The sequence below is a fragment of the Barbus barbus genome (genome assembly GCF_936440315.1).
Source record: "Barbus barbus genome assembly, chromosome: 16".
In the NCBI taxonomy this organism is placed as follows: domain Eukaryota; kingdom Metazoa; phylum Chordata; class Actinopteri; order Cypriniformes; family Cyprinidae; genus Barbus; species Barbus barbus.
In genome coordinates this window covers 5,764,052-5,787,761 of record NC_136744.1, presented here as the reverse complement: position 1 = coordinate 5,787,761, position 23,710 = coordinate 5,764,052, and the positions used below count along the sequence as shown (strand labels likewise).

The 23,710-nt window shown below is 37.8% G+C and overlaps 1 protein-coding gene across 2 annotated transcripts in view; it reads left to right on the top strand.

Moving 5' to 3' along the window:
* Positions 1-17,412: 17,412 nt before the first annotated feature.
* LOC306881976 (homeobox protein Meis1-like) overlaps positions 17,413-23,710 on the top strand; it is a 65,895-nt gene continuing 59,597 nt past the window's right edge. For both annotated transcript variants that reach the window (XM_079436378.1, XM_079436379.1), the window contains exons 1-6: positions 17,413-18,076; positions 19,411-19,631; positions 20,694-20,835; positions 21,024-21,074; positions 21,526-21,576; positions 22,511-22,657. In XM_079436378.1, the coding sequence (XP_079292504.1) occupies positions 18,065-18,076; positions 19,411-19,631; positions 20,694-20,835; positions 21,024-21,074; positions 21,526-21,576; positions 22,511-22,657 (624 nt within the window). In that variant the 5' untranslated portion in view covers positions 17,413-18,064. The remainder of the gene's footprint in view (positions 18,077-19,410; positions 19,632-20,693; positions 20,836-21,023; positions 21,075-21,525; positions 21,577-22,510; positions 22,658-23,710) is intronic.

The window sequence follows — 23,710 nt, the reverse complement described above, 5'->3', positions numbered from 1 at the left end:
TGTTTATTTTGCTTGTTTTTTTTTACAAGTCCTAATCAACATTATGCTACAAATGATTTACTTGTAGCAAACCTAGAAGATTAATTGAGCATGTTCTGCTGACTAAAATGCTTGTGCAGAATCCAATTCCCAAAACAGTATGTCATCGGCAAAGACGGCAGGCAAGAGAAAGCGGAGAAAGCAAAATGGTTTAAGTTCACACGACATGGACTCTTGGTGGATCATTCATCCTTTACTCTGGACCACAAGCCTGGGCTCAGATCCAAGCAGATCTCAGCCAAGGCCTTTCCATGGGCCTGTATTACTCCTGAGGGAAAGGTATCTAAGCCTTCCCCGCTACACAATTTCCCAGTGCCTTTCTACTTGAGTGGGTGGCCCCCATGTGCCCTGGCTCCTGGTCTTTCAGTGACAGAGACCGCCCTCTGCTCTGGAGGAGGTGAAATCAAATCCCACCGTCAGAGACAGCAGCGAACGGCAGGAGACCATAGAGCGAAGATTAAAGATCCATCTCATATTTTCCCTCCATGTGCACTGAATAAGCATTGTAATCCATGGAATCAAATGCTTCTAATGTAGCCCTCAAGGGTCATGATATCTCGCATGTGACATTTAGCTATTTTAAAACGTTTTCCCATCTCATATCAAATACTGACAGTGAAGTCTGAACAGAATACTGTGTGTCGTCTATACTGAAGGTCTGACAATGACATTACCTTGGATCTCATGCATTTCAGCTTGAGCTGGAAACAGATACTTCTGTATGTGATGTGTAAATTGATATTGATGATCAAAGTAAACAATGTGACCCTTCATATGAGGCTTTGATTTGAAACTTTTGAAGGGAGTCCAAACTAATTAATCAAGTTTGGAGTAGAGTCCCAAGAGCTTCATTAGAAGGCCAAACGGCGATTTCAAAGACAGCTGCCATTTCTCTCCTCTGGTTTCCTCTCAGCCCCATTCAGCACATTAGAGAACATCTAACAGTTCATTTCAGCTCAAAATTTGTTCAAGAAACCCAATTGCTGAGTAGAAATTTTGGGGTCTAAGATTTGAGAGAATGGAGCCAAACTAAGTTTCAGTTTCTTCTCGGAACATGACGTTGTCAGACAAGGATAAATGTCCTCCTTCCTGGGAATGATTAATGATGGCTGGTAATCTGACTAGGGTAGTTTAAGAGAGGAACAGGTTTGTTGGATATTGATAGCTATTCCCATCTTGGGTCATTCTCCAAGGAAACAGGAAGTGGCCATTGAGACTACTGAGCTTAGGAGGAAATGTGTTATAGCTGTTTGTGTCACTTGAGACAAGGAGTGCATTTAGATTTTTTACAGTGTTGGAGAGTTACTAGTTACATGTAACAGCATTATGTAATTTAATTACAAAACAAATGTAACTGTAATCTGTTACATTTAATGAGAAAAAAAAAGTGTAATTAAATTACAGTTCATCAAAAATAAGCAAATGTAACCAGTTACGTTACTTTAATTAAGTATTTGAAATAGTTGCACTACTTACTGCATTTTAGATATAGTAACTTGTAATCTGTTAACTATTACATTTCTAAAGTGTAACCTCCCCAACACTGGATTTTAATAAGCTAAATTGAGGGTTGAAAAAGAAAAGAAAAATAGACGACGGCATTACGTTTTTTTTTTTTCAAACTTGGTAGTACAGTGTGTATTATATAACTAGAGCAAATCAATGGCTTTTGGCATCATTGATATCAAATTTTGGCTGCATGGAAAAAAAAGCTAATGGCAATTTTTCATAAAAAAAACAAACAATTTGTTTTCAATCTGAATTTATTCCTCTTTTTAAGCTCCTGGGCTGCACAATTTTAGTTAGTGATTATACAAATCAATATGACTACGATACTACTAGCCTTGTAACTGCCAGTTTCTAAGTGCTTCTCATTACAAGTTTGGGAAGAAGGTTTGTTCATGTTACGTTCCCAAATGCACGTTACAAGCAACTTAAACACATGGACTCAAAGCATATGTATAGATGAGTTCTGTTCCACACTGCTCTGCTCTGAGATTATAAAAACACCAGATAACGAGCTGCTTGTGTGTGAAAGAACACAGTTCACTCACATATATTTATTTAATTAAATTACAGCCTTTGCAATCTGATAATCATACTAAGCCACATCGCGATTTCAGTTAATTTTGATTGTAATTGTATCTTCATGCATTTTGTTTGAATACTTACAAGCATGAAAGAGATTTGAAATAAAATTCAGTGTGTTCATCACATAAATAGCTTCAGAAGACTTGAAATACAGCGGTGATGTTGTAGAAGTAGTCGTACAGTCTTTTATGGTGTGATTACTAATTTTCATCTCTTAGCAGGACTGGGAGTCATACAGTTTTGGAACGACAAACTATAATGACTTGGGATTTGTTTATATGTTTATTTATTAAATGCATTTATTTGCATTATCATATATACTTTAACAGTTTTGCATTTAAACCTCATTTCTTTGGAGAGCGGCTTTTTCGTGCGGCTACTCTTCAGAAGTTACACACACTTATGAAAAGCAGCACAGCTTAACCGAAGCCGGCCTCCTGCAGGAGATTTTGTCAGTTCGCTTTTTTCCACCAGCAACAGGATCAGCCGTAAATACTCTCTTCCCAGGAGTGCGCATGGCTTCTCTTTTACAAAGATTCACACACTCTCTATAGCTCGCTCGCCCTTTCCCTCTCTCTCTCTCTCCCTCTTTTTGTGACTCCTACAAACAGTCCAACTCCTTTCTCAGCCATTGGTTCCTAACCCAGATCAAATGTTAGGGTTTAAAAAGCTAAAGTCTGATGTGGATGAGCAACTGCCCATAAAACACTTTAATCCCTAATGCTGTAATGTATTTAATTTCACACTCTCTGATGCCGTTGCCCCTTTTTAGGATTATTTAGGGTGGGGGCTGGGTCAGGGTCTGGGACAGAGGGGGCCACTCAAGCCCTTCCAATGCAAAAGATGAAGATTGAGGACGCCGCTCTAAAACAGTTGAGCTCTTCATAGAGCCAGATCCACAGAATGCCTCTGCACTGTTTGGACGCTTGTATTTAAATTGGAGCGGAGGGCTTTAAAGAGCAGGGGAATGCAATGATATCTGCATTGTCCTAAACCCCTGCTTGAGAGACCCGGGCAAATCCCATTGTATGCGTGTTACTATGGAGCTTCATAACGTTGAAGACCAATATAGTTGTGCCTTTATTAGATGAGGATCTGCACAGGCGGATGGGATATTGGATGCAATAATTCCCTGCTAGGAGCGCACACATAGCCTCTTTTATATCGCCCTCTAATATCCAATTTACGGGCGAGAGGACCTCAGCCAACTGAACCCACTAAGTTAAAATGCAAAGTCTTCAGCGTGAGATGGAATTAAGGCCAACTTTTCCTCTCTTCTGTTTGCCAACACGTTTGAGGTTTAAAGAAATATGAAACTTTTCCCCTTTTTTCTTATTTTCCCTAGTCTCATTCACATGTGAGATAGATGCAACTGAAAACAACAACTAACTCGGTGGGAGATGAAAACCTGCAGCTTTGTGGTTTCGGTGTTTGGTAAAGGGTTTATATCATGTTTGGATAACTGTGCGTTTAATTAAAAAGTAAATTAAGAAGATGACTGGCAAAGTTAGCAGTGTTGGGGCATACCAGCCATTAACGGTTTCCTTTGGACATACTAGAATCCTGTTATCCGGGTTAGGAAAATAACTTGAAACTTAACTTTGTGCTCTTTAACAAAAAAGAACAGACTTCTATCTGTTAAGACAAATCCTTTAGTGCCATTGTATTCAAGTGCTTTAGTTTCCCAGATCTTTGCTTGCATCTTCTAAGAGGTTTGTTTTACACATACACACACACACAGTCACTTTCCACTTTCATTCGCTGTCTAATTCTCCCATGGACTCTTGACACAATCACTGCCAGCGGATGTATTTACTCATAACAAGGGCTTAGCTGCAGCCCTGTAAATAAGAATATATGGTGATTTATACGCTAAGCAGCAAGGATTGTGTTGCCCTGCTGGTTTAAGCATTTTACACTTTGATACACTCACCCGAGGCTCTCTGCCACTTTGGGTACTAAACCCCCAGTGTTGACCCAGCCCTGCTGCCTTTTGCCCTATTAAGCAGGCAAAACCAATCTGATAAGTGCACATGCCGTTTTTTGGCTCTAAATGTTGTTAGAGCTCGCCATGCAGCTTTTGTTTTGGAGTTGTGGAGATGACCTCTGCAAAAATATCACTGAAAACAAAAAAAGCAAACCCATTGTAAAATATCGATGTCAGAGGCGACGCAAAAGCTTGAGATGATTTGGGATGTTTACTGCATTTATTATTTACTTTCCTGAATGCAAAAGCTAATGACAGTGTGCAGAAGTCATAAAACAATCCTCCATCTTATTATTTGATCATTTCTACTTGATGGCTTCATGGCCAAGAAAATGGAATGAAATACTGGCCATGTCAATAGTGGATCCATAATGACTGCGCTATTTGGCTTTTGCTTTAGAATAATTTAAAAGCTCAGTAATCAATAACTAATCTTGGCTATAGTCAGATGAAATGAAATAAAGTGGTAAATGATGAGGCACACTTTCAAAAGGTACGCTCACACCTTCCTAGGGAAAAATCACTATCACAATGACTTATTCGAAGAGCTTTGTTTTTTTTCTCTCTGCATTATTTGACGTGTTAGGTGAAAAATCTGATCAATTCTGTGGAATAGATCCTGACACAATTTGTTAAATGAGCTGAAAGTGCTAAATGCTGCATAAAATCATTTTCTTAATGACTATCTTTGTCTTGTTTCCTAACAGAACAATCTAAACATCCTTTAAACAATATTTTACCTGATTTGTCTGACATGATTTTAACATGTTTGGGGGGGGGGGGGGGGTCCCTTTTTTAAGGTTCCTTAAACAATTTTACAACTTTACTAATTAATAAGCAGAAAATTAGGAGTTTATTGAGGTTTATTAGTTTATTAATAGAGAGAATTAGACCTTAAAATAAAGTGTGACCAAATATTGTGTATAACAACTCAGTTCTCTGGAAATCTGTAGAATTATTTTTTGCAATTACAAACTCCCTTGTGGGTCTGCTAATTTCTGACGATTTTAAACTTTACAATCTGGAGTAAAACAGAAAGTATCTACAACTGTTAGGCTTGGGATCATGTCAAACTTCTTTATGTGACAATTCAAGTAGCCCAAAAAGTATTAGAAATGTCTGAATACCACTGCACTAAAATATCAAACCCATCTACACACAAATGCAACAGTTGCCTTTTCTGAGCTTTTTTGCAATGACTTTTGATCAACTGGTGTTTCTGTGATTTTTCGTGAATGTATGAAGTCGGTTCTCCTCAAATCCACACAGGTGCCCATCAAAGTAACCACAGGCTTAGAGAACCTCATTAACTATCAACCTGATCCACAAACATTTAACAACCACAAATGCGTTTCACAATACTTTTGTCCTAATTTGATCAGAATATATTATTTTATCATTTAAAACCATCAAACATCTTTTTTATGAAGTCCAAAGACTTTTTGGGGCCACTGTATGTAAAGGACATGCTGTTCACAGTGCAACATTTGAGACATGCAGTGGAATTCGGCTGCTTGCATTTATTAGCGCAGGCCCATCTGTAAATGTTTCTGGAGCTTTAGTGTGTAGTATTTAGTGGACACGCTCACAGCTGCTTTGAAACAGACCACTGCTTTGTGCAGTCACCCTGTGCCCTCTATGACCTCTACCTGCACTGCAGAGCAAACAGAGAGTCAGGAGAAGAGAAAGGATGAGAGTGAAAGAGAGGGAGAGTGGAGCTCTGTTAATTCTTCCATATCTAAGCCTCTTTGCTGAGGCTCTCTTTGTCTTCAAAGTCCGAGTCATTAAGGACTAATCCTATCACTCCACCTAATCTGAAGTCGTGGAGTCAGAGTCCAGCTTTCCCTAAAATGGCCTTTGTAGAGGCCAAACAGACACGGTTAGGTTTTAGTCAAGAGCATCCAAAAGTGCCCCTCTCCTCTCTTTTGCGACCCCGGCCCTTCAAGCTCAATCCTCCCCAAGAATTTAATGGAGTGCTGTTAATGAATCTTCCCCTTTGCTCCTCCTTCACTGCAGAAAAAGAAAGAAAAAAAAGAGCGCCGCTCTCTTTCACTAAAAAATAACCTGGTTAATTTTGTGGAAACTAAATAGACATTGAGATGGACAACTCCCTCACTACACTGTAAACATGATTTTTAGAAGTTGCAAATAAATAAAAAACACAATTTCAGTCTTTATAATTCATAATTTTATATGTGTTACTGTCACTATTTGTGAAAGTTACTACCAGTCGTTTCAAAGTAAATCCTACACCAGTTTTTTTCCTATCACATTTAAACTCGAATATGTCCTTCGTTTTGTAGCGTGCTTTAGAGCAGCATGACAACTGCCAGAGTGGATTTTCCCCCGGCTCTGTTTGAGGACAGCTGTTCCTAAACACACTGTTAAGGCATAGTTGTCTGCTGTATGAAACCGTTAAGAGAGTATTGCTCAAATAGTTCAAACCATTTGATTCTGGAGAGCACTGGAGGGAAGTGTTTACATAGTGTCTTTCTGGGGCTTGTTAGCCAGGCCGTTGTGGAGAGAGCTGGGTCTGCTCTGGTGAACTGGAGTGCTTTTGGCAGTTGCCCACCCTATTCGACTAGATGTGGCTTAATTAGGCTCAGACAAAACTTTGTAAACATCTTAAGGTAGCTTGCTAGTTAATGTGTTCCTTATCAGGAGCTGAAGCAGGAAATGAAAGATCAAGAAGTAACCAACGCAGATACTCTATTGTCTGGTATAAGTGAAGCATTTTTGATTACTATATGTTTGTGAGAGCCAAGTTTGTAAAAATGTCCTGACAAGAAATCTGTCAAGGATATGTCCGGGTTGTATTTCATGCCAAAAATCAGAAGAAAGAAATAAGCCTATTTTTAGGACCATTCATATTTTTTGCTTCGGTTGGCACGACAGTTAAGCATATTTTCAAGACATAAACATGCCTTCTTTGCAGTGTAAAGGCAATTACAGATGCATAGAAAGATGCAAAAAATAAACGACCAATCACAATTCAGTATGCAAATGAACACAATAAAGAAGAGCAATAGCGTTTGGTGTGCAGATAATTCAATGAGGTCACTGCTGTTATTTTAAAGTTGAATAGCAAACAATAATATAGGATTTGTAAACTTTAATATTAAGTGTCTTACGAAAAATTTAAAGAAAAATCTTACATTTATAATTGTAATCAAAAATTTCTGAAACTATTCAAAAGTGTGGGGTTTGTATGATTTTGTTTTTGTTTTTGAATGAAGTCTCACCAAGGCTGCCTTTATTTGAGCAACAATGCGTTTGAAGCTGTAATGTATCTATAATGGTAATAGCGTATAATGGTAATATATAAAAAAAAAAAAAAAAACAGTGAAAGTAAATTCAAACATTTATTTGAAACACAGATTTGCAATATACCCACTATGTAAACATGAAATTCGCAATTATTATCATATGTGTTATTTGCATTATTTATTTATTTAATAATATGGTATATTGCACATTAATTCCATGTAGAGACTTGCGTATACCCACCTTCAGCGATAAAGCCTGGTGTCTGTCGTTCTGCTTTTATCGTCACTGGAGGAAGAAATTAAACCCATGTGTCGTTCAAGTGTAATTATAGTGTTGTAAAGTGACAGAACAACAAGAGTGTAGTTTTACTGTGCCTTAAATGCAGGTACGAGTCTTTATCAAGGGATCTCATGTTGCAGGAATGCTGGTCTGGGAACTCTGATCCTGCCCATGGAGACACAAACGGCCCTCACTGTGGCTCCAGGGCCCCCACCCACACCAGGCATTACACCAACACAGAAGGGTCAGGGGTCAGTCTCTAAAATGTTTATTCTCCATCCTGTGATTTTGAACTCCCCCCGCTATTTTGGTAGGAGCCCCAAATTTCAAAATGACTTCAAATGTGTGTTTTTGTTGTCGCAGACTGGAGCTCTGAGAGATTGCTGGGAACACTGTCTCCGAAACGGCTGCTCTCGCAACAGCCAGTCGGCCGGTTATGGCTATACCGCATTAACTGCCATCACTATGGTGAACATAATGGAGCATATATCTTATTTTAGTTCATTATAAAATCAGGGTTATTATCGTTAACTAAACTAAAACAATAAAAAACCCTATAAAAATGAATTAATAAAACAAACAATATCAAATAAATAATAATAAAGCATTTTATTTCAGATATTTCAAAAATATTTTTATTTGCAAAGACAGAATTTGTCATTTTCATTTAGTTAAACTTGAAGTACTAAAATAGCTGAAAATAAATGAAAATTAAATAAAAATAAGTAAAACTATATGGACATATAAAAAACAAAAAAAGATAGATCATACTTAAAAAAGAGAAAGTATAAAAGAAAATATAAAAAGAAAATATCATTCAAAATAATAACACCATAAGATACTAAAATAACATTTTTTTTTTTTTTTGTCTATGAAGTACTTCAATGACACATTTCAATAAAATATCTGTGAGGCACATCAGTTCATGAAAAATATAATAACCTGTCGTAATAAGTGCCATTCACAAAGGCTAAAATTGTATTTGACATTTTTTTAGAATAGATCTTTTTATTAACCGCAAAAAATCCCCAGCATAGGTTTTTTAATAAAGAAAATATCATCTATATGTCAACAAAGTCACAGATGACAAACACGGCTATCTCATGCCCGTAACAACCTTCTTGTAAAGCCACACAATCACTATAGGGGGGTAAAACTCTGACAGCTTGTTATCTTTCAGTGACAGAAGCCAAATCAACCTGGCTTACCGACCCAATGTAAATCAGCAGTGTAAAATAAGCAGTGGCTAAATCAGCCAGAGACAGAGAGGCTCTTTGTTGCAGAGTGCAGATTAATATCTTAAGCGTGTACCATTGTTCAGAGTTATGTCACCAGTGGCCGTAATGATATCTTAAATTAATGAAGTGATGAAAGCGGCGAGGGAGAGGCCTGTGATTTACAGGATTGCTTTTAGCTGATGCACACCGCCATCACTGGAGATAAATCAGCCGCTGGGAGCCATGGGGGAAAATGAATGGATCTGCACACGGGTTTACAGTTCAATTAGTAAAGCACAAGGACGCCAACGCAATGTAATTCGCCCCGGCCAGGTGTTTGGATGAAATGAAACAATGTATGTTCTGTTGATGGAGGAACATCTTAGGTCTTTGCTGAGTTTACATCTAGTAAAATAGATGTACAGTAAACACATTATTTCAGAACTTTTTGATGTTATGACTTTGTGACTCCAAGGCAAATTCAATCACGTCAAGGCAAAGTGTATTATTCTTGCACAAACTAATTCTAAATAATAATTTCTAAACAGGAATTGATTGGTTGCACAAACAGACAGTCCCGGCCCAAACTCACACTATTGGTCCAACTGATTGAGATGCAGTGTTTAATAGAACCAGAACTGTCATCTCTGCATGTTCAGCTGAGAAATATTTTAACAGAAAAAAAACAATCAAACGTGTGTAACTGATAATGGTTAAAGTTCGCCCTGATTACTACCAACCTGAGCCGGCTCCCCAGTAAAGCAGAATGACCTCCACATGCCCTGACCTTCCTTTTATTCTGCTTAAGAGGCAGGCTTAGGTAACTGCTGAGGTAACTGATGCCACTTTCTCAGAAAATCAATAATTAAATTCGGTCGTACACGGACCGGTGGCCTGCACCTGAACTGGAGTTTTGTATTCCATTCCCCCCCAAAGTGGTCCAGCATTCGCTCCAGATTACTTTCCGCCATGTCAGATCACACACACCACCAGTCAAAAGTTGGGACACACATACTCATTGTTTATTATTACTATTTTGCACGTTTTAGAGTAATAGTAAAATCTGTAATGAAATGTCTATGAAGACATGGAAATTATAAAACACTAAAAAAAAATAAAAAAATAAAAACAACTTTATGAGGCAGGATGCTTTATTTAACAGTATTGAAGGAGATCACATGCTGGACACTTGTTGACTGATTTTCATTCATTTCACTAATCTCATTAATTGCATTAATATTTCAGTGTTCAGTTTGATTTTAATTGTTACTTAATTTTTTTAAATGAATGGATGGATGGGTGCAATTATTTGATTAAAAAGTAATATTGCAGTAATATTATTGAAATATTATTAGCATGTAAAATAATTTTTCTAGTTTAATTTCTGGATGGATGGATCAATCAATCAATCAATAGACAAGCAAATAAGCACAAGTAATATTATTGTAATATTATCAACCGTGATAACAATAAATGTTTCTTGAGCAGCAAATCAGCATGAAGGATCTTGTGACACAGAAGACTGGAGTAAATGATGCTGAAAATTCAGCTTTGATCACAGGAATAAATTTCAAATTTGGAAAAAATATTAAACTAGAAAATTATTTTACATGCCAATAATATTTCTGAATATTATAGCATTTTTTTTAACCTTTGTGAGCATAAGAAACTTTTAAAAATCTCGCCGACTCCAAACTGTTGAACGGTAACTCTTTGAGGTCTTGTTATAACATCAATTCTCAGCTGTCAGTTTCCTGTATATGTTTAAAGGGTGTTGTGGCATTACCGTGCTGTAGTTATCACCTTATCTGATGTTGTTTTTTGTTGAAGTGAGCTGTAAACTCATTTAACGGGGTGCTGCATGTGACAGTGGTGTAAACTTCACTCTCCAGCAGCACCTCAGTGTAAACCACATTCCCTGTGGCCCAGCTCAGCGCTCCTGTTCCCAGACCATTTGTTCACAAATGCAATCTCGCTTTCCTGTGGCATGAGAGCTTCACCTTGTGAGTGAGAATAACTTTGCTGGTGAGCCCTGTTTGTGTAATTTGACTTGTATGTTAAACCATCTTTTAATGTACTTCTCTGCAGTATAAAATTATAGTGCGTTTTGTATTTGAAAACTGCTAATTTTTAATGTTTTTTTCACAAATTTCATAAACTGTAAATGTGATTACAGATCAGCTCACACACACACACACGACCAGCGATGGCCAAGCTTATGTTTGCCTGAATGCAGCCCGTTTCGTCTTGGAGCACCTCTCTCACTCTCTGGTTTAAGTTTCCTTTAGGGATTCGGCGAGACCCACAGCGTCAGACCCCATTCAGTCTATTGTTAATCGAGAGCGTCTACAATCAAAGTGTGGAGTGTTTGGGTCAGAAGCCTCAGCGATTGTGGCCTACCCCAGGGAAAGAGTGTGGCCCCCTGAGACACAAGCTCACCAACCTCCTTTACACCGCACAGCTATGAGGTTTAGCCTGGGGACTCGAGTACTTCGAGAGCTAATGACCAACTCCAGAGATGTTTGCTTGATTGAGTACGTGGTTGACTTGAAGGCTACCTTTTTTCTCGTATTGATCCACAGGTGAGGTCTTCCGTTTCACTTCTAACCAGCCAACTCATTTATCAACCTTAACTATTAAAGTGAAATTGTAGTAGCAGATGTTCACTCGTTCATTCATTCATTCATTCATCCTATCCTATGCATCCATCAAATATCCAGTTTTCTGGCTTTACACTTTACAGTAAGGTTCATTAGTTAACAGTAGTTAACAACATTAGTTAATATGAACTAAGAATGAACAATACTACTACAGCATCTATTAATCTTAGTTAATGCTATTTTCAGCATTTACTAATGCATTATTAAAATCAAAATTTGTGTTTGTTAACATTAATTAATGCACTGTGAGCTAACATGAACTAACAATGAATGATTATATTTTTTATAAACTAACGTTAACAAAGATGATTAAATACTGTAATAAATGCATTTTTCATTGTTTGTTCATGTTAATTAATACATTAACTAATGTTAACAAATGACACCTTATTATAAAGTGTTATCCATAATTCAAATAATATTAATGACTCTTCTTGCACCAATGTGCATATCCAAATTTTTGTCCAATAAAATGCACTCTAGATATCAAACAGCATAGTATGGTTCAAGGCTATGAGATAAATGAAAGGCTGTTGCTGTTTAAAGATTCAACCATTCAACATTGTTCAACACTAGAAAGAAAACTATGTTCATCAAGCCATTTCAAAGGTTTTCAGAGATGGTGTAACCTCATGAGGTTGATTATATTTTTCAACTTTAATAGAACTGGCATACTCATTTTTACAGTCCACGCTCATGTATAACCTTAGTTGGCATTGGTGTACAGTACAGTACATCCAAAAGCATGGGCTATGTCTTCAGTATGCAAAAGCGCTGAATGTAAGGAGGTAGATGTGATGATGAACAAGAAGTGCGCTGGCCCGGCCCGGCCCTCAAAGATGGTCTTAATTTTAAGACAACCTTTCGGCGTGTACAGACAGAGCTCATTAGAGTGTGCTGGTACTCTGAGCGCAGGCCTGGCCCTCCCGGTGTCCTTGCACGAATATATGGGTCTTCACACGTCCTCTGCAAAAGCACTCTTTGCATCCCCCCCCGCTTCTTTTTTCCCCCCTTCTCTCTTTCTCTCAAAGGTGCTGATCAATTCACAGCCTCCTCTGGAGGTGTGAGACTCATCCCTGCACTTTGTGATTGGCTCAGGCGTCACAAACCTTCTGTAGTCCGCTCCCGTTCTCTTTCTCCCCCTCGTGCTATCTCTCATTGAGGGCAGCTGCCTACTCTTTTCACCTCTGGGCTCTGCCAGCCTGTGGCCAGGCTTCGGTCAAATGAAATCACACTAATCAAACTCCCCCCTCTCCTTCTGCCTCTCTCTCCCACTTTCTCCTCCTCTCTCGTGGCTCTGAGCCCATTAGCACACCTGAAATAATAACTCAAGTGACAAATGTTTTGGCACTTATAGCTGATAGACCAAGAGAAAGGGTGGGAGAGAGCACACCAAGCTCTCAGAGACTCAGACACGGTATTTTCCAATCCCAACTGTGTCAACAGGGCAAGCTGACAAATTCAGAAATCATCCTGTGAAAACTCCAAAGCTTGATGTTAGTAATAAAACCACAAATTCAAGTGCAAGTATTTGTGTGTTGCTTTAATAGAAATCTCATTTTCAAGACATTGACAGAGAGCTTCATTGATAACGTTGTTTTAACAGTGCTCTTATAATATAACAAAAATCTCAAAAGTGCTTTTTTATGCTTGACAATAATTTACTGATATTTATTGGAAACTTGAAAGAAAACTTAAAGGAAAGTATGTAGTAGTATAATTTGTGAAGTGTATCGACTCTTCTGTTGTTTGGTTCCTAATTTTTAATTTTGACGCAGCCGTGCGTATAGATGAAAGACATTATAATTATCTGCATGTTCATTTAGATTTATAATTTTAATGTTTCTGTTTGTGCTTCATTCCTAACTGATGTTTGCTAGTTACGGGAAAATACAACATAATAATTTGCAACCGAAAACTTCGAGAAGGCAACGGGCAATTTATTTAATTCATTTTGGCTTTACCCTATTAATAAAGTGAGACATTTTCAGTTGATTTGTCATTAGCGTTCTTCTTAACAAACATTACCCAAAAACACATCAGTCATCATAGTAGTATCATCTCATACTACTATGATAAACAAGGCAGATTTTTGATATATATATATATATTAATTAATGGAAGAATAAACATTTTGTAAAGATTTTAAGTTACAATATCTGTCACAATGATCCGTCAAGTAGTTTTAAATGTGAATGAATGCATAGCCTGTACAGCCTCCTAAATTGTCATAATTGATTATCATCATTATTAAACTAAGAATTAGTGTTTTAACAATTATTTAGGAGTTTCGCGACATTATTGACTGCATTTTGCCTGTTTTTGTGCGTGCAGAAAAGTAATTGCGTCTCATTAAGAAACAAAGAAAGAAAATCCTGTATGTTTCCAGTAGAAGGCGCACATGATCAAGCATAGAGGACACTGCAAGCCTTTGCATATGATAAATATGTTTTTCTTTTGGATCTTGTGTGGTAGTTTACATTATTGCAAATCCAATAGGGCTGCAGCACGTTTCTCAATTAAGAAAGTTTGTTAAAATTATAAGATTAAGCCTAAATTAAAGCAAGCATGAATACAACAACAAAGTTAAATACAATAAAAACACACTGATTTCTAATTTTTATTAGACCTATGAATATGTACATCAAAATACATAAATGCTCAGTCAAAATAGCGCGTTCTTTTTAATGTTTCCAATTAATAAAATGTAAGGAAAGGCTAAATTTAATAATTTTAACTACACCTGTAATATATATATAATTATATATATTTTAGCCAGTGTGTTTTTTCCTTCAGACTAATCGTAGCTAAAGTTCCCGGACTCATAATTAATTTACGTATAGCCTATAAAACGTATGAACTATCCAAAGTGCCCAAAGTTTTTTGTATAGTTTTACAGTTTTGCCATCATTTTATAGCTGTGTAACCTTGTCAAGTCAATGAATTTAATTTTCCTCACGATTAGAAAAAACTCATTCCCTTTTATTATTAGCTATACTAATTATCTAAAACGTCTCTGTTGCGCGCTTGGGTAAGGAAACTCTTAAAATAAATAGATACACGATTATTTGAATATTCACACAGTTTACAATTGACAAGCACTTGAAACACGCTGTAAGAGCATTATAACCAGGCAGTGGCAAGATCAAGAAAAAGTTAGTAGCCTGCTGTTTTATCCCAGCGCGTCTTACCCATTCCCGATAGTCTTGTAACTTTGAGGCAGTTGTCAGGAGTGGAGATGGCAGGGTTCACTGCTGACTGGCCCCTGGTCGCAGATTGCTGCGGGGGGGATATAAAGGATGACCTCCGTTTGACTTCTAAACCACAGCGGCATGTTGATTTCAATAGCGACTTGGGCAGAGAAAGATTCAAATGAATAACAAATATTGAGGCAGAATGGGAACGTTCCTGTAATAAACACCCAAATGACTTTATGCGTTCCAACACGTTCTTGTTTTCAAGATTAGGACTAAAATGAATTTCTGTTAGATGGAGCTGTCGATTTATTTAGAGGGCCCTTGTTGTAAAAATAGGCAATTTTTTTTATATGCCACTTCATACTAAATACATATGTATATAGATATTTTCCTAATTATATACATACATTTGAATCAACAAAATAAATGACGTCTAAATTAAGTTATATAAAATATTTGTAAGCGCACTCAACCCCATTGCGCAGTTGTACAAATGTTGCCAGTGATGCAAAGATATGCTTTATCTTTTTCATTTGATAATGCATCAGGCGCACAGTTCAATTTACTTGGTAAAGAGTCGGGTTTGTTTTTAAACTCCCAATTTAATTTCACCTCGAAAGATTCACATCTCTTTCTAAATCCAAATTATCCGAAATGATGGCATTAACTCACTGATGCGTGCTGCAATCTGCTGACCCTCACTAAAAGGCAACCTAAACAGTGAAAGTCCGTGCCCTCATTGTGCTCTATAGCGTGCTTTTATAGATGCTAATTGAAGGAACTTAATTACTTTATAATGCTATTCTGGTACTGTGACAGCAGTTAAGCGTTTGGGTAAGCACAGCTTTCATGTCATCCCGTTTGCTTCTCACATAATTGAGACAGACACAAAACTAATGTTGAGATTACAAACATCAATAAAACAATTGAGTTCACTAATAACTAACTATAATATACAGTACATACTCAACTGAAATTAAAATAATAATTTAGGTAAACCAAAACTTTATTGTCATAGTATGTACTTGAAAAAGACATTATAGCCTACTTACCACTAAACGCGAGCGTGTTTATCTGTTGTACGGCGTCGGGTTAGGCGTATATCTGTTCTATCTGTTGCATGAATCCTCCTTTCATTTGAGTTTAAGTCCTCATCAGATCCCTCGCCCGCGTAACGCGCACCCATCGTTTGCCGAGCGCTTTGGGGATTTGATAGTAATTTCATGCCTGTAAATGTGCGCGGCGGATCCTACCGCTGCTCTTCCGCGGGAAGCGAGGGTTGTCTGATGCTCACGGCAGCTGATAAGACACTGTTCCTTGCATTAATCGCTTCTGATCGATGACAGATGCTCCTCAGACAAACTTCATACACCTTGTCACCGGGTCAGTTGCATTGCCCACAATGGTGCACTACAGCAGTCAGCGTGCGCCTCTTATTCAGCTATTTCATTTCAGCATTTTATGGAATGTGTATTATTTATATCAACAGAGAGGTTCCTTTATTTAGGCAGGTGTACCCTATTTTAATTTTACCAGAACACAAACCAGTTCTCCAAATTGTAAATCTGAATATTTTGCACTGTACAGACTGACAGTGAAACTACTGGGATGCCTGTTAAAAGTTCTATCCTCGACTATAGGAATATGATGGCAGGAAAGAGTTATTGTAAGAGGAAAAAAACAACAACAAAACTTTATAGCATACAATCTCAAAAACATTCTCGGTTTTCCTTTTAACTACAAAATAAATAAGTAAATATACATTCACGTTTATATATTACACATATTTATTATATTTTCTCAGTGAGTAGGCTATTATGTGTGTTTGAGAGACACTGTGTGTATGTGTATGTGTGTGTGTGTGTGTGTGTGTGTGAAAAGGAGAGAGAGTAGCATTAGAACAAAACAGAATACAAAGACTATATTTTCCCTCCAGATTACAATATTTTCATTCCACCCTTTCTTCATTTATGGAAGCATATCGACCGATAAATTAATGATTGATCATTCTTTGAACCAATAGACGACTTGATTCACTGTAGCACGCTTTCATTGGACACTGCACCAAACTCCTAAGATCCTACAGTAAGTGGATGAGCCCATTCACAAATGGTGGGGGTGTTTTGGCTGAGAGCGCACGCAGCACTGCTGAAGCGCAGCATATGCTGTTTCTGAATAATGCTGTTTGTGTGAAATGTAAAGTACACAGGCATATGGTAAAAACAATATTTCGTATTATTAGTGCAGTTCATTTCTACAGGCTTCCGCGTAAAACACAGGCGTGCCGGAAAACTTCATTACGCACACTAAACATGGTTTCCAAGTTTCTCTACTATTGTACATAGCGCTCTACCATTTGGATACTCTGATCAGAAGTGATAATAAACAGTGTGTTGAGAGTGACCTGATGTGAAAGAGCCCACGTTCCATTTGGAGCTATATTTAAAGCATTGTTTGTGTATAAAACCTACATTACTTTATACATCGCGTGTCTTGGCACGCACAACGAACGCAGTGCAAACAGCGCGGTCTCTGCGTGTTAGAGCACGGTTCATGTTGAATCGTGGTAGTAGTGGTCTGCGCTTTTCTGCGTCCCACACATCTCACCCCCCTGCTTTGGTTGGAACTTGATGTTGCCCATCGCATTGTGCAAGACGCGACCTGTTATGGCCACCACTACTTCCGGGTTTCAGCAGTCTGGTCCAGATTCAGCTGCTGAGCCGCGTTCAACACACACTCATTGTACACAAACGGGGAAAGGCAGCTCGCAGCATCGATCGTGGCTCCTTTAAGAAAAACTAAGCCAGAATTATCAGCCCACCTCCTCTTGATCTCATTTAGAAGCTATTGCATAAAAAATCAACTCAGGAGCCGAGAGTGATCAAAGAAACGAGAGAGAGCTTCATTTTTGTGCATTTGAGTAGTATTCTCGTTAGGGGTGCTAACCAGTGGAAGCGCGCAGAGGATCATCATTCATTCAGCACTTTGACAAGCTCGCGTTTGATTGATTGACAGCCGGAGTGGCAAAAAGCCATGAGATGCGCTAGTTTTGTTTGAGGGGCTATTTTCATATTGCTTTGGAAAAGAAGAATTTGCTCGATCCTTGTCGCTGTCCACGGGAAAGCAAGCGAAGGGGACCTATACGCTGAACGCGTCTGGCTGAACTTGTGGTGAAGGACTGGCTTCATCGCTCGCTTGAAAGAGGCAGTTGGATTTTTTGGGGAAAACATATCCCACGTTTGGAATTTGCGTGCTTATTTCCTATTCACCCTGGCCTCATAGGGGATATATTTTTGATTAAAGGAAGCCGAGGGAGTGTGGAGGGCGATGGCGCAGAGGGTACGTATCCCGAAAAGTTTCTTCGACTCCGTATTGTTGAATGCAGTTGGAAATACTGAAACGTGGCCGATGACAGTCAGACTCGCAGTCAAACTTTCTCTTCTTTTGCCTACCAGCTTTGTTGTAACATTCAACTTTACATCGCTCACATTCATGCATGTGTCTCTGTATAGAGTTCTGAGACACTGAAACCATTTTTAAACAGAATACTCTCTAATTATGTTTGACAGGGAGCAATTCATATTTTTTTTAAACCATAGTTTTTCTATATGCACTGCATTTGTTGAAGTTTCTTTAGTTTCGTCGTGTGGACAAATAATAAAAAACTTTAAAACCAATTGGAATAGTTCAACTCTCATAACTAAAAGTAATTACAATACATGTTATGATAATACACTGTGCAGGAATATTATTAGGGAGTTCAACAAATTCAACTCAGCTATATTGTTTATATATTCTATACAAAATAGTCTTATTTTCAAACAGCATTACAGTGAAACATAGTTGTGCGCTTTAACTCGTAAAGTTGACATTTACGGGTTGGACACATTTTCTTTGCATTTGTAATCAAATGTAAACTATCACATCGCAACTCTCCGACCTTTTGCTTTTGATGGTGGAAGTACAACAGCACCCTGCTGTCTTGCTTACACCTCTTTAGATTTAGATTTCAAATGTGTTATGGTCTCATCATCACACTTTCCCAACAATATCATGAAATTATAATAATTATGATAAATTGTCAATGCCACTGATATATTATTTTAAACAAACTAATCAAATGTTTCATTGAACTGTCAATGTAAATTTGTGTTTAATTAGACTAATCCTAAAAGTGCTACGTATTCGAACTAGTGTATATAATGAATTTAGTTTGACAACAGTAGGGTATAATAGCCTATATAATACACAGTTATTACATGCAAATGACATTATTACTTCAGTTGCATTTATAAAATTAAAAATTCGCATAAAAAGTGGCACAACACAACACTGCTCAGTCGTGTGATATTTTTGTGATCTCAATAAAGCTGTAGCTCATTACTCCATGTTGATGTGTCCGAAGTCTGTCTGTTTCAGTCTGTTTTTAAAAAGCATATGAGTTTTGCTAAATTTTTAAGGTTAGAACCACGGGATAGTCTGCATGTACCCTTGATATATTTAATTACTTTGTAATACCAGAACAAAGTGTTTTCATTTCGCAAAAGCTATACTTTTTTTTTGTCCGAGAACATCCGATTTATATTTTCTTTTAGGGTATTTTTTTCCTATGTATATATTGTGTAAGAGGTAAAAGTGACAACATGGGAATGTTGCCCTTCGTGTGTGTGCAGTACGAAGATATACCCCACTATGGGATGGACGGAGTAGGAATCCCGGGCACGATGTACGGGGACCCGCACGCCGCCAGATCCATGCAGGCTGTTCACCTGAACCACGGGCCCCAGCTCCACTCCCACCAGTACCCACACACAGCCCACGCCAACGCCATGCCGCCCAGCATGGGCTCATCCGTCAACGACGCTCTAAAAAGAGATAAAGACTCCATTTACGGGTACGTGCAGATAGCCAAGACATATTCTTTATGATGAACACTGCCAGTAACACATTATTTGACCTGCAGTAGTTTCTGTAAAAAATAATGTTTGTTTGAATGTTTAATCCTTTTAAAAGTTCCTTTTATTCTAAAAGTTCCCCTCTCTCACTTTTATGTTAGTTCACCATCTGCCTTTCTTTTTGTGACATGCAGCGTTCTTTATTAGTTTGTTTAAAAAAAATCTTACTAATATTTAAACTTCAAAATTAAAGTTGATAAATAGCCTACTGAACTGAAAAAAAAAAAAACACGATTGCGCATAAAACATCAATATGTTTTAACCTATAACTTTTTAATTTGGTTAAACTTCAGGCCTAGTTATTAGTTAAATGTATAAAATACAATTTTGGACAGCTGCGCAAAGTGATTTCCGTGAAAATTACAATGAACACTGACAAAACCATAAAGGATATTTTCCATAGAGATTATCGGTTCTGGTCATAAAATGTGCAAACATATCAGGACGTGCGGAGTTACTCTAAATGCGCTCGAGCACAAGAGTTCTCATCACAGCACTGTTTATAAATGTTTTTGCAGTTCAAAACAGCTATTTATGCGCCATAGAATTTATGAATTAGATACGTTCCTAAACATTTACACAATATTGAATGCATGGTTAAATTGCATGCTTGGCCTAGACTCAACGTGAGCATTTCTTAGATGCTGTGACCTCGTAGCCCACTGTTTATATTGACTGCTGTCTTCGATAATACGTTCAGGAATCCAAGTTACATGTGTTCTGACACAGTATTAAACACAAGTAACAAGCTCGTTATAATGTAAGTGACAACACAATAATCGACATAAATTTACGCGTAAACACATGATCGTGGCGCAGTGGTACGCACGTACTTTTGCTTGATGAAAAATTAAATCTAAATTTCTCAAATGCAAATTAGATTGTTCTAATGCTTTCTGTAGAGACCGCTTATACACCGAGAAGGAGCTGTAAACTCATATTAAATGGCATGTGCTAATCCAGAGCTTTCCCCGCACTGACCTCTGTGTTTTTTATTCCAGGCACCCTCTGTTCCCACTTCTAGCACTGATTTTTGAGAAATGTGAATTAGCCACTTGCACACCTCGAGAGCCCGGTGTGGCTGGAGGGGATGTGTGTTCATCAGAGTCTTTCAATGAGGATATAGCAGTGTTTGCAAAACAGGTCAGAAACTGTTTTATGGCGCAAAATGTTTTTGCATATTTAATTGTGTAGTTGCTGCCTTGACGTATTCTCTGTAACTTTAAATAATAATAATAATAAATAATTAATACTAATTAATGCTTTTAAATTTATTTAATTTTTTTGTTTTCTCTCACCATTTTAAATTATTTATATGCATATCGTCTCAGATTCGAGCAGAAAAGCCGCTATTTTCATCAAATCCCGAGCTGGATAATTTGGTGAGTGCAAAAATGATTATTATTTTGTATTTGCCTCCAAGAATTTTAATTTATAACTTTTATAAAATATTCAGAAAGTGTTCTTTAGACATAATGGTCTGATTTGTTGATGGCATTGCTAATCGTTATGGATATTTTTTATTTGTTTTGTAAGAGTTCAATTTTTGTGCAAATAGTTTTTTTTGTTGTTGTTGTTGTTGTTTTTTTAATATTAACGCTTTATGTTGGCAGAGGACACACGTCCCTCTCATTAAAACATGGATTAAAGTGATAATTTATTCATAAATGAAGTATAATTTAACTTAATTGCATTGCATTGTCTAGAAAGTGATCTCAAGCCAGAAATGATCCAAAATGTCATAAATCACTTCATATGTTTGTAATTGTCTTGGGCCTGTTTATTTCGTCACATTTAAAGTGAACTTTTTTCTTCATTGTCAATTTTCCCCAGATGATACAAGCCATTCAAGTTTTACGGTTTCATCTTTTGGAGCTCGAAAAGGTAATCAAAGTTTACCCCAATTGGCCGGTCCTCTCTTCAAACCTATGGGCCTCATCTGCATAAATGTATTTTTCCTGGTCTGTTGTAATTAGTGTCAAAATCAATCATGCTGCCTATATCTCCTCCGAGTTTAATTACAATGCAACCTGCTACCACGGCCACAGATATTTCATAGCAGTTATTTCAATGTTTCTCCTCATGCTGTGTCATCTAAAGTAGTTGTAAACGTTTTTTGTTCATTTATTCTATGATACCGACTATATTTATTCCGGAATACAGTCGACCACGTTGATGGCACGTTTTGCGCGCTTATCTGTTATCAGCAATACACTTTGGAGGAATTTTATCAACACCTGTTTCCACGTCGAGAGTGGGCCTATCAAGTGATTTATCGCCAAACCATATAGTTTTACAGTATTGAATACACATAATAACCATTGGCTCCAAATCTCCAGATATTTACATGCGCCTCTAGGGATGTGTGTGTTGAGATAACACGGCGAAGCGATAGTTTGAGCATTCAGCCATAAATGAAGAATTCTCCCCTCGCCACTGAATGTCATTCACCAGATTATTCCCTTGTAAAGAGGTGGTAATGAAATAACTAGACGAAATTAAACAGTTTACCTTAAATGTCAGTCAAGCAGGTCATCTCTCTAATGGCCACAACCCCGGGAGCAGATGAATTTAACACGGGTGTTGAATACGGTGTAGCCCGTGAGTCGTCTTGTCAGTGTCAATTTTCGGCGATATCTCTATTTTGAGAGGGAGTAAAGTTATTTTACATTCTGGATGCGTCTGATAGCTATCAGAGAAGGCCATTGGGAGAGGTTTTCCATGTCAATAGGAGTTCTGGATGCACTTGTCAGTTCTCTGTGATGACCCTTTGTGATCCCCCCCCTCCCTTCCTTCCTTGCTTCCCTTGTATCTATAGGTACATGAACTTTGTGACAATTTCTGTCATCGGTACATCAGCTGTTTGAAGGGAAAGATGCCCATCGACTTGGTTATAGACGACAGAGAGGGAGGATCAAAATCAGACAGTGAAGAAATTACAAGATCATCGGGGCACCTTGATCAGGTACGTGCAGGAGTCCATTTCTTTTCTGGCCATTCAGCTCGTCTTTTTGGGTCACTTGCTCTGCCTCGCCGTTATTTGCATACGATTAAGGCTTTTAAATGCCATCGGATTGAAAAATTTGGAATAATGTGGCCCATTATTGCTTCATTACGGTTTGATCCCGGAACTGACCCGAGGAGATTAGCTCGTGAAAGCATTGCCATAAACTTGACCTGTTTCTTGTCGATTTTAATTTAGTCCTTTCCCTCTTCTTTTCTCTCGCACGCCTTTTTTTAATCAAACCAAACGGTTGGGTATCTGTGGTATCTGTTACTCTCAAGAACCAAATGGAGACATATCTATAGTAGACATTTAGAGATTTGGTGCTTTGGGTTTCTGCTGTTGTTCACGCTTCATTAGTTGCCTTGTCAGTGTTTTTCCTCAGACGAGTGCGCGCAATACGCGCAGCGTTCTACTCTCAGCCCTTTGCGCGGTCGTGTTTGAGTAGCAGGCTACTGTGCCATACAGAATTTTGTGTTTATAGGGAAATGTGTGGAATTCTGTTCCTCTGTGCCTTTTTAATATGCGGCTGCTTGTACTTGTGGATCCTTTGACGTTTTTCAACTCTAACCCACTTCCAATTCAACTTTTACATCTTATTCAGTGCTTTCATCTGGACACGCTACAAAATGTTTATATATCTATTTTGAATATAATCATATAATATTTGGGATAGACAATTATTTTAAAAAATGAAGTGGTCACATTAAGGGGATTAGCAGATTCACTAGCATAAAAAGTAATGAAGCGATTAAGCTAAATAATTGAAATCCGTCATCTTCCATATGGCTGAGTGATCGAATAAAGCATTGACCAGTTGTAGCTTTCCAATGACTGCGTCGGCCACCAGTTTTTATATGAGGGAGAGAAAACCCTGTCCCATTCATTACCAAACAGGGACTCTTAAGACTTGCTTTAGTCTTTTCGGCTGTACTTATGATTATGTTAATGATCGGATCTGTACAGATAATGCATCTAATTCAAAGGAAGCATTAAACAACATAATGTAAATTG